The sequence below is a fragment of the Micrasema longulum genome, unplaced genomic scaffold (genome assembly GCF_059751315.1).
Source record: "Micrasema longulum isolate JH-2025_06_02 unplaced genomic scaffold, ASM5975131v1 h1tg000242l, whole genome shotgun sequence".
Lineage (NCBI taxonomy): Eukaryota > Metazoa > Arthropoda > Insecta > Trichoptera > Brachycentridae > Micrasema > Micrasema longulum.
Genome location: NW_028277447.1, coordinates 1,138,690 through 1,154,608, shown reverse-complemented (window position 1 = coordinate 1,154,608; position 15,919 = coordinate 1,138,690). Strand labels below are relative to the sequence as shown.

At 31.2% G+C, this 15,919-nt stretch overlaps 1 protein-coding gene across 1 annotated transcript; it reads left to right on the top strand.

The window, feature by feature from the left end:
- Positions 1–627: 627 nt before the first annotated feature.
- LOC148283418 (uncharacterized) lies at positions 628–15,593 on the top strand. Its single transcript, XM_088223585.1, has 3 exons — positions 628–839; positions 997–1,510; positions 13,346–15,593. The coding sequence occupies exons 1-3, from the start codon at positions 669–671 to the stop codon at positions 14,359–14,361; spliced, it is 1,701 nt and encodes a 566-aa protein (XP_088079711.1). The 5' UTR covers positions 628–668; the 3' UTR covers positions 14,362–15,593.
- The last annotated feature ends 326 nt before the right edge of the window (positions 15,594–15,919 follow it).

The following is a 15,919-nucleotide window of genomic DNA, read 5'->3' as shown; positions in this document are numbered from 1 at the left end:
TAAGAATGTCTAGATTGTCCATTTATCACAGCAGTACAGTTCAGTTGTATAAACAAAGTAGCTAGATAATGGACACCGCTCTTTTAAAGTTGACATCTCTGGTCACTGCAAAGACGTCCGTCTTGTTAAGCCCACCGCATCACAGAATTATCATGGCACTAGATAACGGCACCACTTTTTTTAGCAACCATAGCTTAAGTTTTACATAAAAAATCTGGTCAAATGTTTATTTCTTTCAATAATAAAAAACATCAAAATGCAATATGAACTGGTATGGGTAACTCAATTTAAAAAAAGACAATTTGAACGCTTTGAGCTATTGAGCTGTAGCTTAAATTTCTAATAGGTGGCTCACAACTCACAGGGGTACATTGTGAGTTTTGTTAGAATTGTACATGTACACAACGCTTTACAGAAAATTAAATATCATGTCAGCTGACTCAGCGTGTTATCGGTCATTCTGTGAACCATACATTTATTTTAGGGGAACGGTGTGAAATAATGTGAGCTGACTTGCGAGCCGGTTAAAAATGCTGTCATGCAGCTTAAAAAATAATCTTGAGTTACCCATGCCTAATATGAACCGAATTATTCTATACTAAGAATACATATTATATAGGCTGATACATAATATTCAAGACATTTTTTTTCAGGGTGATAAATTCTCCATGCTGATCTTATTACCGAAGGAAGTTGGAGATGTAGATTTAGTAGTTAAAGATTTAAGACATGTGAAAATTGAAGACATAGTGAATAAACTGCAGAAAAGTGACGTTCAATTGACTATGCCCAAATTTAAGATTAATTTTGAGACAGAACTCATTGATGTTCTTAAGAAGGTAAGCAATTATTTTATTTTAAATGTAAATTTTCATGGGATTATTGTTTTTTGCTGAGAATATTCTAATACATAATGGATGGACAAGATGACCATTTTATCATTTTATGTCATTGTTTACAAAATATGTATATGAATTGATTTTATTTGTCTTTTAGGTTGGAATCAATGAGCTGTTTTCTCCAGCAGCAAACTTATCTGGATTAGTAAATGAACTCGGACAAAGCCCCCAGGTCAACCAAGTGATCCATAAGACATTTATCGAAGTGAATGAAAAGGGGGCTACTGCTGCAGCGGTTACCGGAGCAATGGTCGTTCCTCTCATGGGAACTTCAACCGAAATCATGAATATCAACCATCCATTCCTCTTCTTCATTCGAGATAACACCACAGGAGCTATACTTTTCGGAGGACGGGTCAACCAGCCAGATCTCGTTGAGCGACCAGTTATGAGAACTACTCACCGTCCCAAAGTTCAAGCTAATAAAAACACGAATATTCCGACAGGAAATGGCAATCAAAATACAGCTAACCAAAGAGGTCGCAATCCAACTCCCGAAGCTTCCACCAGACCAGCTAGTACTTTTCAAGGATCATACGAGCCTCAAGGAAATGTGAGACCAGCTGTGCAGCCAAGCACCTACAATCCCTCGGGTTCTAATGTCAATGCAGGTAAGCGGGCAACAGACGCGTATACAAATGTTCTTGCCCTTTCTAACACACCATCATCTCAATATTCTGTCGACGCTAATCATCGCAACATGGGTTCATCCCCGCTTATAAATCCTAACTATTCTAGTACTCAGAGAGAAGACTCTTTATTAATTTTCCAGAATTGAAAATCTAAATCGGATTTAGAACAAAGTATTTTATACCAATACAAATTGATTAATTAGTGATATCATTGTGTAAAAAAATCCAATTTAATACAGCATTAGCCTATCGCCTTAATAATATATATAATAACATTAACTGTACATGAAATATTTTACATTTCCCAGTGTCTTAAATTTATATTATCTATACGTATGCAACTGTCTATTTTATAGGTTTTAAAAAAAAGTAACATTAGATAAATACTAATAAAAGTTCTATCAAAGTGTTAAAGACATTTTGAAGAATAATTAACTATCATTTATAGCTTTTAGATTATCACTGAATTTAAAAATTTAAAAAAGTAACCAAATATGCATGAATTTCCATCCTATGGAGTTTTATAAATCCAATAAGTTCCTTTTTACCAAATTTGATATCTAATTGATTATGAATAATTTTTTAGTTTTTGATTCTTAAGACTTTCTTTTTGAGATGAGAGACTGTCGCTTAGCAATATTCCTGATTCTTGAAAAAAAAACATTTCAAAGGATTCATCAGAGTATGTTTTTACAAGTTCCACTCAATTAAAAACCTATGATACATTTTTAAAAGCCTGGTTAAAAATACGATTTGAATGTTTTTTTGCACATGGGAGTCACAGTTTTTTGCACAGTCTTCAGAGATTTACACGCGTTTAAATATGTACAAGAAATAGGCATAATTTGGTAGAAGTGTGTAGATAGGAATAATATTTAAATTATTAATCAATCTTAATTTTAAAATTGAATATATACATAGACTGACGGACATTATACTGTTGACAAATTTTAATATAAACTACGAGTATTTTTAAAAAGGCCCGAGACATGAGATTTTTACTATAAACATATTTTCTGATTTATTTTTGATTTTGAAAATCATTATGAGGAAGTTCAATGGTTTTTAATTGAAAATTGTATATATCGTCTTATTAGACTATCAAACTAAGCCAAACTTTTTTTTTATGTATCGTATCATCGATATTATTTTTTTAAGCATTGTATTTTTTTAATTAATCCCCACGTGATGTCACTATTTCTATTCAGTGAGTTGTCTTGATTGGTGGGTTGGCTTCCCGTAAACCGGAAATCTATCACAACTCTATATCGTCTGTTGATTTAGAAGAACTAGTACCGTCGTTCAAAGTAGTTCATTTTTATGATTTTTTTAATGCATTTTTTAGAAACTTCGCTCTACAGTAAGAAAACATTTTTACATTTAATTTTCTGTAGCACTAAACTTCCTTGTCCACAAATAAAGTGTGTTGATAAATGGACGGCAGATTAAATAAATAAGTTCATTTATCAAACATGGGTTTTGCAATCTAACATCATTACAAGTTGTCATAATGGATATTGTGTAGATTCATATAATCATAATCATTGGGATTATATCAAATGTAGCCAAATGCTTAAGGCACTGATTTCTATCATTCATAAATTTAATTATTCGTTTCATTATAACTGAAAATACAAAGTTTTGAGTACACTGGAACCTATTTTTACATGGAAGATACATTCTGCGCATTATCGTGTAAAAAAGTGAACTAAAAAAAGAACAAAAGTGGAAAGTTTCTTTGCAGAAAAACTATTTTAGTATTTGAAAAAAACAGTTGGAAACAAAATACTTTTAAAAATCCCAACAAATACTATTATTCACTTTCGCCCTTCCCTTACGCATACCTCTCTGGCCTAGTAAGTTAAAGAGCAATGTAGGGAATTGCAAAAACAAGTAGTATTACTATTTATTACGCATTGTTCAAATTTTATTTGTACAACTATCTAAAATAAATACATTACATTAAATAGTTTAATTAATGCTATTTTGAAACTGTGTTAAAAGAGGTTCCAGGGTACTTAAATAATAGTAAGAAAATGTGACATATAAGTTTCAACCTGCGGTACCGTCAAAGTACCATAAATTCCAGATTAGAGGTCCTAGACAAATCTGATTCTGTCCAACTTGACCTGTCTATTTTACTTTCTATCACAGTTGATTTACTACATTCTTCAGGTTTCTGGATCAAGCTGGTGACTAAGAGTTTATTAGTTGTAAGATATTGCACTTTTAAATTTAAAAGCTCATCAAAAATCAACAATTAAAATAAAACAGTCTGTTTAATATTACAAAATATTCTGTTTTGTATTTATCAAATTTTGAAATATTTTTATTTACTTTTTAAGCGATGATTATTTTATGCCAGTTGTGAGGACATCTCATTAAAAAAAAGACATTATCAACATGTTCCAGAAACCTGACGTTAGTATTTTAATAAACAAAAGTATTTTAATAAAGAAAAAATAAAAAAATTGAAAAAAAACTGTTTTAAGATTAATTGCAAAAAAATATAAAATCAAGAATTATTTTTATTTATTTTTTGTTAAAAATAGTTAAAAAGTTTTAAAAAAAATAGCAGATTATCAAACTTAGCTAAAAAAAACTTTTAAAATATTTTTATTCATCATATTTTTAATACTGTGGTTTTATTTAGAGTTGTAATTTAGAAATTTTTCCGGCCGTGGTATCACAAGTATTTGCCGGAGATTCAAATGAATTTGTGACTTTACCCTATTTACCTACGTAAAATAGTTCATTTTTGTTTAAATCATTTAAATTGATTTTTCCGTAGATTTTCCAGAATTTTGCAATCTAATGTATACCGCGCGTAGAAATAATTTTTTTTTGTCCAATTTTCCCATAGCATTGAACTTCCTTTTTATGATAGTGATGTTATAATGTATTTTGTAAATATAAGTTATCTTTATTATACATGTTGAACTTTGATTGATCGATTGATGAATGAATTGAACTTTATTATGTAAACGTGGATAGTAAATATATGTATGCTTTGATTTTCTTATATTAATAGAATTTAAATATTATATTATTAATTCCGTGAGAATACCCCTGTGATCTAGTTATAACATTTTTTAAATAAAAAGTATTTTATGGTATTCAGTGGTTTTTGTGTTTTCTTCCTTCTCATAACATTTTCTAAACTCATACTTCCTCTCTGGGTTTACAAATATTATATATTCATGGAATTCTATCATCTTTACTAACATTATTTACAATAAAGATTAGGATATTTTGAAGAATCTCTAACTCCGATCATCCATTATCTATCGAACTAAACATGACATAATGTTCTGTTTAATATGTCGCCGCCAAAAAGTTAAATCAGCCACTCAATGGAACGTCTAGGCTGTTCATTAAATGCCAGCATTCAATTTAATGGCCAACGAGCGCTTAGCCAAAATGTTGAAAGCAATATTTAATAAAAGGGCTGAACGTTGCTTAGCTTCTTTAATTTCAAAACAACAATAATAATTGTTTAATTTTTAAAATAAATTTTATTATGTGAAGTTAGGTTAGATTAGGATAGGTTGCATTAAGTTTCATTATAAAATAAATTAGGTTTTTCACTTTAACTTAATCCAACCTACCCTAATATAACTAAGCGGCTTTTGGTTTAGCTTTTTCCAAAGGGCTAGTTGTCAACCATCCAACACGTTGAACGTTGAGCTATTTTAATTAATTGAATATTAGTATTTCATGAACAGCCTAGCTGTCCAAACGCATGGCTAATTTAACGATTTGGCAGCGACAGATACACTAACACGCTATTTCCTTCGCTGCTGTATGAATCGAGTGTAAAACTAAAAAAATTGCTAAGTATTATAATTGTTATTTATAAATGAACTAAAATTTTTAATAAAGTGATTAACGCAACATTTTATGTTGATCATTTGAAACATGAAGGTAATGTGATGAGTCTCACACTTCGGGCTCCAGTCCAGGAATGATGAAATATTGTAGTGACTTTCTCTTACCTTACCACTTCTTTTTAAAGTTTATTTAATCAATAAAGTTTGTAAATTTTTTCACACATAAATAGATTTGTATATTTAACGTTTTTACCTTTTTAATGAAGCAAGATGTTTGTGTTTAGAGAGGGAGTTTGTTTTACAATTATTTATATTTCACATTTTTTTGTAATATTTATAAAAATAAATCGATCAATACAGCATGGAAATTAAGATAGAGTGGGTTTCATACAAACATTTAATTTGGATTTGAATAAATTTACATTTTCAACACTTTTAAGTTCTAAAAGTAATTTTAAAACAATATTTCACATCGACCTTACCAGGCCTGGAATTACGAATGGAATTGCGCACGAAGAGATCACTCTGTAAGCGTGTATTTAGTACGTAAGTACGCGTTCGAAATGTGTTTTCTACGAACGCTTTTACGTTCAGAATACCACCACAGGAATCGAAACCGGAAACTTAAGCATGACAGGCAAACAAGTCGTCCACTACTACGAGGTGAGTTTCTCTTCAGTCGATTTCAAGAGTAGAGTTGAGAGTAGCTGACGAGCCAAAAACACTCGTACAGGATTCTGGTTCTATTTCACACACAACTGTATTCTTCACCCACCTGGAGACAGTCAATGTATAGAGAATAGAAAAATTCTCTATGTGAATGTGTAAGTCAACTATTTATAGGCAGAACGGTGATGATTACGCAGTGTGCAAAGTGATCGCTTAATTCAGCTGATGACAGATCAAAAGCTTTGTAAATGCACAGACTTCCATATTCTCTACAATGTCATCTCTGTTAAAAAAATTATCTAAAAATAATGACTTACTTGTATGGTATTTATACATATTCTAAAAAACCCAGTATGTTTCTTAATATCTCAAATACATACTGTGTCTTTCTACCTTTGAATAAGTATTTTTAATATGTTAGTGAATTTGGTGCTTTCCTTGATATATTTACTTGCTTAATATCATACTACGCTCGATGGCAGAACAGTCTCTGGATACTAATAGCTTATTATATGGGAATTAGATTATAAATGCTTCATACAATAGTTTATTTTATGATTTGCTGGGTAATTACTACAACTAGGTAACCATAAAATCAGCATTTGTGAGTTACCGGCTAAAAACATAATTTTTTATTGTCGCGATTCATAAAAAACATAATATGATGATGATTTAAATGCATGACTTGTCTATTTGTAGCATTCATGGAGGAAGATACTAAAAACACCCACTAAAAACACAAATGCATATGTGTTTTTAGTGGGTAACTCAAAAATTCTGATTTTGAAGTTCCTCCAACAATGTTGTGAGTATGTCCAAATGACGGGTCATGGGCCCTGTGAATGCCTAGATTGACATATTCCCTTCTCAAAAATGTTTTCTCTCTCTGTTGCAACCAATTTGAAGTTCCTCGTTGTAGTAATTACCCCACAAATTATTACCATATCAACCGTGTTCAGGTCAAAGGAATTAAACCACAATTCTGGATCATAAGATGTATTAAAACATTCTGACATAAGAATTTAACTCAATAGACGTTTGCAGTTCAAATCTTTTTTTAATTTTTTACAATATACATAAGAGGTAAAACATAGTATTAAAAAAAAAAAGCATAATTACATAGCAATGAAACAATACAACTGAGTTAAGAACACTCGTTCAAGATTCTGGTTTTATTTCACACATCTGTATTCTTTATCTGTATGTGCACAGAATGACCAAGGAACACTAGCATCCATATTAAAAAATTATGTGCGTTAAGTGCATTTGTATTATAAACTATGAAAACAATGAACATTAAGTACCTCTCTCTCCTGGGTCTCAATCTTGGGGATTGATCTGCAACTAGCCTCACTAGTTCACTCCACTTATTCCTGTCCTTTTCGGTCTTTTCATATTCGTGTAGCTGCTACAGCACACATTCCTGACCACTTGGTCCATCTAAGTGTCTCTTTGGCGACTTTTGTAGTTTCTGTCGTCAACCATTCCTACTACGATGTACACATCTACAAAAATACATGTCAATATAGCAATATGCTTGACATAACAAATAAAATCAGGTTCAAAAAACTAAAAAAACTAACAGTAGTCATAAGACCATATAAATAATTTATGTCTTTCCTAGCCGGGTCTGTGTACCGTAGTTTAGATAATATGAACTGGCAGCAGTGAGCATCCAGGATGTGAGAAAGTGACATTTTGGAAATTAGACAAGCTTCGTTCAGGTTTATTGAACAAACTTATTTATGTGAGAGAGACAAGAGAGTTCAATTTTCACATTTTATAATATTTAATTAAGTAACTGCTAATCTTTTGTTTTTTGTAATAATGGATCTATAAGGAAAATCATACCGGAGTTTTCTAGCTAGAAAAAAACTTTTATAAGGGTATGTATAGAGTTATCTAATGCTACCTAATTGAGGATTCAATAATTTATAAATGGAAACAACATCAAAATATATTTTTCAAACGCAAGATGACTACATTATTTATATATGTATATCTGACATATTTTCTTTTTAACCAGATTACATTATTGGCTAGCAAAATTACAAAACAGTTCCATATTTTAAAAAAGCTCTACTATCGTGTAGCTTTCTTGTCAACATTTTGCTCAGCCACGTTAACCCATAGTAAATTGGCGAATATTTTAGATGTTTGGTAAAGAGGGTTAGAGTAGGTTTGGTTTAATCGTTCCTAATATTCCATCAATTTTTCATAAAATACATCTTCCACTCTTCCAAAACATTAAGCTCACTATTAAAACTTGGAGATTCCACGCAATTAGCTCTCACAATATTTGATAATATTGGAGTACAGATTTGCTGCATGACACCATCAACGACATGCCTCAAGCGATGGTAAAAGAACCAGAAAAGAACTTAAAAGAACAATAATGCACGACTTGCATCCATACAAATATTATGGTTGATCATCGGGTCAACTGAAATGTATGAAAACATAATATAGCATTTAATGTAGCTTGCTTGTTCAGCCAAAATGCAATATGGCTAATATACTGAAAGAGATCAGATTTTATGCTCCCAATAATTATACTAAAGCGAAATCTCATGCCCTGTTTTATGCACCCAGAAGCCGTACAAATGCTAGTCAGAATTCACCCATTTAGGGCAATTTGCTTGCTGAATACGGCTTCTGTGGATAATATGGATTTATTTTTCTGTACATATAGGCAGTTTCACAGCTTTCTATTTTCTAATCATTAACTTCTAACTTATATTTACAGTGTGCATTGGGTGATGGGTTTAACAGCCCATAAAGTAATGCATACTACAATTATCAAATAAATAAATATGTTTTATAAACATATCTGTGTGTGTATCTAAACTCAAATAAAAAAAATCTTTGGCTATCTAAAGAGATTGGCAGGTTTAAGGGAACACCTACGTTCTGTGTTCAACATTCTACCTTGAACCACGAATTGAAATGATACCTACTATATTAAAATATTAAATTGCAAATTCATATAAATACGTAAGTATTTAATGTGTAAGTGCTCATTCACTTACATCTTATGGTACATGAGGAACTGGATACAATAGTTATTATTTTGATGCAGTGAAAACGATCATCCCACTTGGTCTTCCTATAAGTTTATTTTATACTAAAAAATATGTTTTCTTGTCAATTGAGTTGATAAAGTGCGATTTTAATTTAACTTAACCCTACCGCTTTCATTCCCTTCTTCACTGTGTGTTTGCCAAATTGATGTACTTCCTCAATCAGAAATCTACTTTCACTGTTGTATTTTATATAAGCTTAACATCAATTTAAACTATTATCTTTATTTAAAAAAAAATATTCTTCTATAGATACAGTTGGCTAGGCCATATCCTAAAAATGCCTCCTGAGAGCCTTAACCACACTTGCCTACTTTACAAGGCATCAGGTTCTAGACGTCCTGGACGTCCACTGCTGACTGTTCGTTGGCAGTTTATTTATTTATTCATTTTTATTTGGGAAAAAAACAATAGTTTTTACTTTGAAATAAGAATACATATAAACGAAAATTGTGAAAACAGTCAATAAAAATTTTCTACAGTGGTGTAAGCTATTGATTAAGTACATTATCGGTATCAAAATAAAAGCAATTAACAATTGTTAGGCACTTAGAAGTTGCAATAAAATAAAAATACATATACTTATATACAGTCATAAAAATAAAGTAAATAGAAACAAAATCAATTTAAATTTAAAGAATAAGAAAAGAAAAAAGTTATACAAAAATAATGTAAAAGGTACAAAAATAGAATAATGAACATACGAGTACATACATAATTACTGACATCGTAAAAGTAAACGTGTGTATGTCAGAACTTTGGTCGAGAACCTGACCTGGGAGGACGCAAAGGAGTTGGAATCCGATAGAGATGAATGGAGCCTCTCTGTAGATACCATATGCTCCAACTAGGGAGCGGACATGGAATTATGATGATTTCTAAGTTATAAAATTACACATTAATTTTATCAAGTCACAGTGAAAGGATTGTTAGTGCTACATATGACAATTACACCACCAAGTGTTAGAAAGGCAACTCTACTTCCCTTTGATGGGAAAGGCTAGCACAAATTATTTGTTCAGTTCATACCCAGAGACATTAGGGAACTTTTGTTTTGATTAGATGATTGATGGTTGGACATTTAGTCTTATTTTTTCTGTTCCAACCAAATACATAACAATGACGAAGTTCAGTTCTACGAAAAATTGGATATGAAAAATGTTTTCTTACACTCGGTAAAAATTAAAGCATTTGATTGTATGGCAAAGTTTCTCGAAAATGTGTGAAGAAATTAATAAAAATGAACTACTTCAAAAGTCATCACTAGTTGTTCCGAATCTACCAATGATAGTGTTGTGATAGATTTTTGGTTTACGGCAAGCCAAGAATTCACAGAAAAGAACTTGTGACTTCATACACGGAGTAACCTTAAAATTACAAAACTTAAAAAAAGGGCTGATAATACGATATATCTTTATCTATTTTATTCCTCTATGTGTGTGATGTCACTGACCTCTTCCTGAACGGCTTAACCGATTTACATTCGGTTTTTGTGTGTTCGTAGATATTAAATTTTTTAATCTAATAGAAGTAAGGAGCATAAATGTTTTATTCATCGATCAACCAAGGTTGCATTTGAGAAGAATAGATTTACAAAAAATGGAAAGATGTTGTTTTTTTGTGTATAAAAAAAATATGCTTTTGAATGTTTACAAACAGCGTTTGTTTTTTGTGGATCTTTATCAGATCCTTTCATTAAATTCCTTATAATTTCTCCCCATTTATTTCTTTTTCCTGGATTTTTGTTAATACTAAAATAATATTAAATTAAACACATTTTTAAAAATAGTTTTCCTACATAAGTACACCCCTCTGTTGGTGAGAAGACCGAAGTTTGACGTTTGCCAAAAGAATGCCATATTTGAAAAAATATTTATTTTATGTTTTGGAATTCAATCATAAACAAGTACCTAGGTACCTACTTAAACTCTATATTTGAATAAAACCTATTTTCAGTTTTGGAATTGTATCATAAAGAGGTACCTAGGTACCTACTAAACAATAAAAGGTCTTTTTCCAAGATAATAGCAGGCAAGTCGGGTCCGCTGGTATAAATATATATATATTTATATTTTAATTGGCTTAGTTTGATACTTAGCATATAAAAAAACATAAAAAAATATTAAAACTACTGAATATTTTTCATTGGAACACTGTGATAAAACGAGCGAGTCTTAAGTTAATCAGAATAAAAAGTATGCAGCATAAGAAATATTTCTAATAATATTCTGAAAAAATATTCCTAAACATTCACTGCCTAAAAACATCATATTGATATAAACATAAGTAAATTGTAAACGTATTAGTGAACAAGAAAGACTAAATAAGCAAAAATACTTATTTTAAAATTAGTTTTTTATGCATTTATTCAGAATTAATACAGGTATCGCTAATGAAGGGAAAAGCAATGTAACAATTTTAATACCAATGTCTTTAGATAGAACTTAACAACTGAATTTTGGCCCTGTGGCCAGTGTCACAGACTCATGGATCAGAAGTCTGAGGATCGAACCCCGGTCTATCAACAACTCGGAAAAATTAAAATACACTTATATGTTTATAAATTTGTATAAACCACATTAATTTTGAGTTACACTTCGACCGGTTTTGAGGTTACTACCTCATCGTCAGGAATTAAACTAACTTATAATTACACGCGTTGCTATATACAGGCGTTGCTATATACACGCGTTGCTATATACACACGTTGCTAAATTGAAATATTTGGGTAAATTATAAGAACGCTAATGTTTCATTTTTTATTAAAAAAATGTGATTTCATTGTATTAGTAGACAATTATATATATTTACATTTTTTTTTATTTATTTACAATTTTAAAAAACTCGTTAGGGTTACATTAGAAATTTAATATTGTCTAGTCATTTTATGTCTTGTCTAGTCTAGTTAGTTCAGTCATCATGTGCTTTTTCAGATTGATTTTAAATTTGTCTCCAGTAAAAGTTTTCAAGTAGTAAGGTAAGTCGTTGTAGTGTTTAAGTCCATTATGTAGTATTTTTGACTGTCCTGTGTTTGTCTTTGCTTTTTCAATATGATAGTGTTGTTGTTGTCTGGTGTTATATTTGTGTATGTCAGCATTTTTGACTAATATTATGTCTCAATTTTAGTCAAGTAGTTTATGTCAAACTGGTGTGTTTCTTTGTACAGTTCAGTCGTAGAGGTCAGGTAGGGTAGGTTGTATGTTAGTTTAAGAATTTTATTTTGTTGTCTTTGTATTCTTGTTATGTCTGTCTTGTTACCAGTTCCCCAGAAGGCGATCATGTAACTCAATTTACTTAAATGCACATGGCCAGGTACACAAAAAATAAGACAACTGTCAATTAGAATGTAATAAGGAGATGATGGGTATAATAGTAATATTAAGAAGGTCCTCAGTTTGGTCTCCTCATTATGTTACACATATGAACAGTGTGGAGAAGGTCCAACACAAGTTTTTAAGATTTATAAATTTCAAATTAAACATTTCTATTGAAGAGCTTAACTATAGATGTTTAATGAAGCAGTTAAAATTAACATGTATTAGTGATGGAAGGGAAATTTCAGATTTAGTGCTGCTTTTCATGTTGTTAAATAATGTTCTTGACACTCCCGAACTTTTAAATTGTGTGAATTTTTATATGAGACAGCGTGGGATGAGACAAAATACTTATTTTGCTGTTGATTGGCATTGTTTAAACTATGCTAAATACTGACCCATTCCACGGTTCCACATGTTAGCAAACAAACACGGACACTTAGATTTATTTAATTTATCTTTATAGCAATTAAAATCATTACTTTTTAATCACTTCTTTTCTAAATTATAAAAATATACTAAGTGTTATACTTGTTTTACTATTTATGCTATGATACATCGCCTCTGTTACTTCAATACTTTTTAATTTAAACCCTTTATTTATTGATAATTTGCTGCTTACCTATGTTATAATTTCTTTTTTAATTTTTCTTTATATTTCCTTATTTTCTGCTGATTTTATTTAATGTATCTATATTTTTTATACTGCGTTCAGGTGTTTTGTTTTATTATAATTGTTTTTCAATGTTATTTTATACTTTGTTAAAGGCGTAAGCCGTCGAAATAAATAAATAAATAATGAGTTACAATAATACCAGTATAAAGTTTTTGTTGTGTTGAACAAAAGCAAAATAAATTGATAATTTAAATTCACCTCAAAGCTAAAACTTTCATAACATCGGTGTTTCTGTTTACTTACAGATTTTGGATCGGCCTTTGTGGACTCTCAAGCAAATAAACCAAAATCCCAATACAGTTCCAGACCGAAGATAGATGACCAGCGACGTCGGCAACAAGATCAAACGAACTACGATACTTCGGCACAATCAGGTTACCAAGCTGACCAGGCAGTTAGAGCTTCAACAAATCAGAAAGACCCAGCGAACAACAGTCCAGCTCACAAACCGGGACAAGAATCAAACTACCAATCAGATAATGATTCTGGAATTCAGTATAATTCCAGATCAAATTTTGGTTCAGAAGAACCACAGACATTCATTACTAGGGATCAGTCAAGCAGTCCGTATGGACAGCGACCTCCGCAGTATACAAACTTTGACACAAGAGGAAAAACCAGTAGTATTTCACCCGTATATCGACCAAATCAGGAAACAAGCCCGGTTACAAGTAAAATACCCGCCTATCAAACAGAACCGCAAAGACACTTCCAAAAAACCAGCATTCCAGTTTCGCATCAACCACAACAAGAAACTAGCTATGAATCTAGAGGGCAAGTAGGCGCGAATCAAGCTGTTTATCAACCAGAAATAAACTACGAACAAACAAGGAAACCTGAAGAAAAAACAAGTTATAATGTAAGAGGTCAATCAAGTAGCCCGGTGGTGTACCAGCCACGACAGAGAGAAAGCTATGAATCTACAAGGAAAACCAGCATTCCAGTAATCTATCAACCAGTTCAACAAACCAATTATGACAACAGAGTGCAAACAACCGCATCACCAGTATACCATCACAAACAAGAAACAAAACCAGAAGATCCACCAAAAGCAAAATATCAGTCGGAGTACGCCTCCAAGTATCAAACGAGTACGGCATCAACTTATCAACCGAAGCAAAGCCAATACGATTCCAGCATCCAACCGTCAAATTATCGCTTAGAAGAAAAAAATTATAGATCACAACTAGATCTTACAAGAAGTCAGCCAAGAAATCTTCCTTCAAATTTGCGTTCTATTAATGTGGGGTATTATCGTTGATTAATTTGTGAAAATTTAACATTATTCATTAAAATTTCACCAGTATTGAGACATAATCATCGACCTATTTACACCCATAGACGTGCCCAGAGCCCTCAAAAATGATGACACCTAACCATTTACATATTGACACACATAGACATGCCCTGAGCCCTCAAAAAAGATGACACTTAACACATGCCCAAACGCTCAGCCATTCCAAAAGCGTATTTATTCGTTCTTCTACTGCCAGCCAGATGTGATGTTTAGAACCAAAACCTAAATGACTGCTTGTGTCATGAAAGCGCGTAAAAACCTTTAGATTTGTAAAACTTTTCATTGGTAAATATTTGCTCATGAGCGATCAACAAAGTTTAAAATAATTAATATTTAAACACAAATATCATTTTTTGAAAACATCAAACTACAATTGCAAAGCTCTTCTTACTTACAGGGGTGCACAGATAGGAATACGTTTAAAAAAAAGAATAAATGTGAATTAATATTATTTTTGCGTTCCCTAAATCCAGTAAAAAGAAATAAATGGGTTAAAACTATAAGGAACTTAAGGCAAGAATTTAATTGAGATCCACCAAAATTGAATGATATATTGTTAAAATTAAAATACTAACTTTTTTATATAGCAAAAATGAGTATTCTCCAATTTTTGGTAGCATATGCACGCTCGTTGAATGCAGCCCCGGTATTAATAAAAGTATGTTTTTGTGTCAGTAGGTACTTTAAAAAATATTTAACACTGTGTGTTAATAGGTAGATGGACATAACTTCATATTTTAAATTTTGAGTGAAATGTCATATCATGGTGATTCCGTACTGATAGAAGACTATAATCAATAGTTATACTCATAATCATTTGTAATTTTAGATAAACTATTTTCGATTATGTCCATTTTTAATTATATTTATATGTAAGATAAGCCATTTCCATGACTCCATAATACAATATAGAAGAGGTTAGTATCCACTTAATGATATTATAATGTATTTTGTATCTGTTGTGGGAAAGATTACCTTTTTAACAATTAAGACGCTTGTGCCACCTTACATAATTAATGTTGTAGCTATTAATTTAACATGTAAGCAGTTTAGTGGCAACAGGGTGGATAATTGTTTGCTACATTAAAATTGTGTAATGTGCGAAGGCTCAAAATATAAGATACATATTGTACTCGTATCATTAAATTTGTAAGATGATTTTCCATACTCGCTGAAAATAAAAAGTTTATATTAAATGTGTTTTGATTTGTAGTTATTTATTTATTTAACACATTATATAATATTATACAATTTTAATACATATTTTTTTAACACTATACTTTATATACATAAACATTAAATATACATAAAAGGCCGGGCATATTGTCTTAAGGCAATTTCTTCCTACCTAATCAAACCCTTCAGTTCACTCCCTCTCACTTCTGTTCAATGTACTTCATAGTCCTAACGCTCCTATATACCTGTGTGAAAAATTTCAACGCTTATCAGTTCATGGTTTACCTCTTCGTTCTCATTCTCAAGGCACTCTCTTAATACCCATACACAATTTCTCTTTCTTCTC

What these genes read in the sequence shown, in the direction of transcription:
- LOC148283418 (XM_088223585.1), top strand. Translation starts at nt 669, where the DNA reads ATGCTGATCTTATTACCGAAGGAAGTTGGAGATGTAGATTTAGTAGTT. An exon ending in TCATTGATGTTCTTAAGAAG is followed by an intron (nt 840 to 996) that starts GTAAGCAATTAT and finishes TTTGTCTTTTAG; the next exon opens with GTTGGAATCAATGAGCTGTT. An exon ending in GGGTTCTAATGTCAATGCAG is followed by an intron (nt 1,511 to 13,345) that starts GTAAGCGGGCAA and finishes GTTTACTTACAG; the next exon opens with ATTTTGGATCGGCCTTTGTG.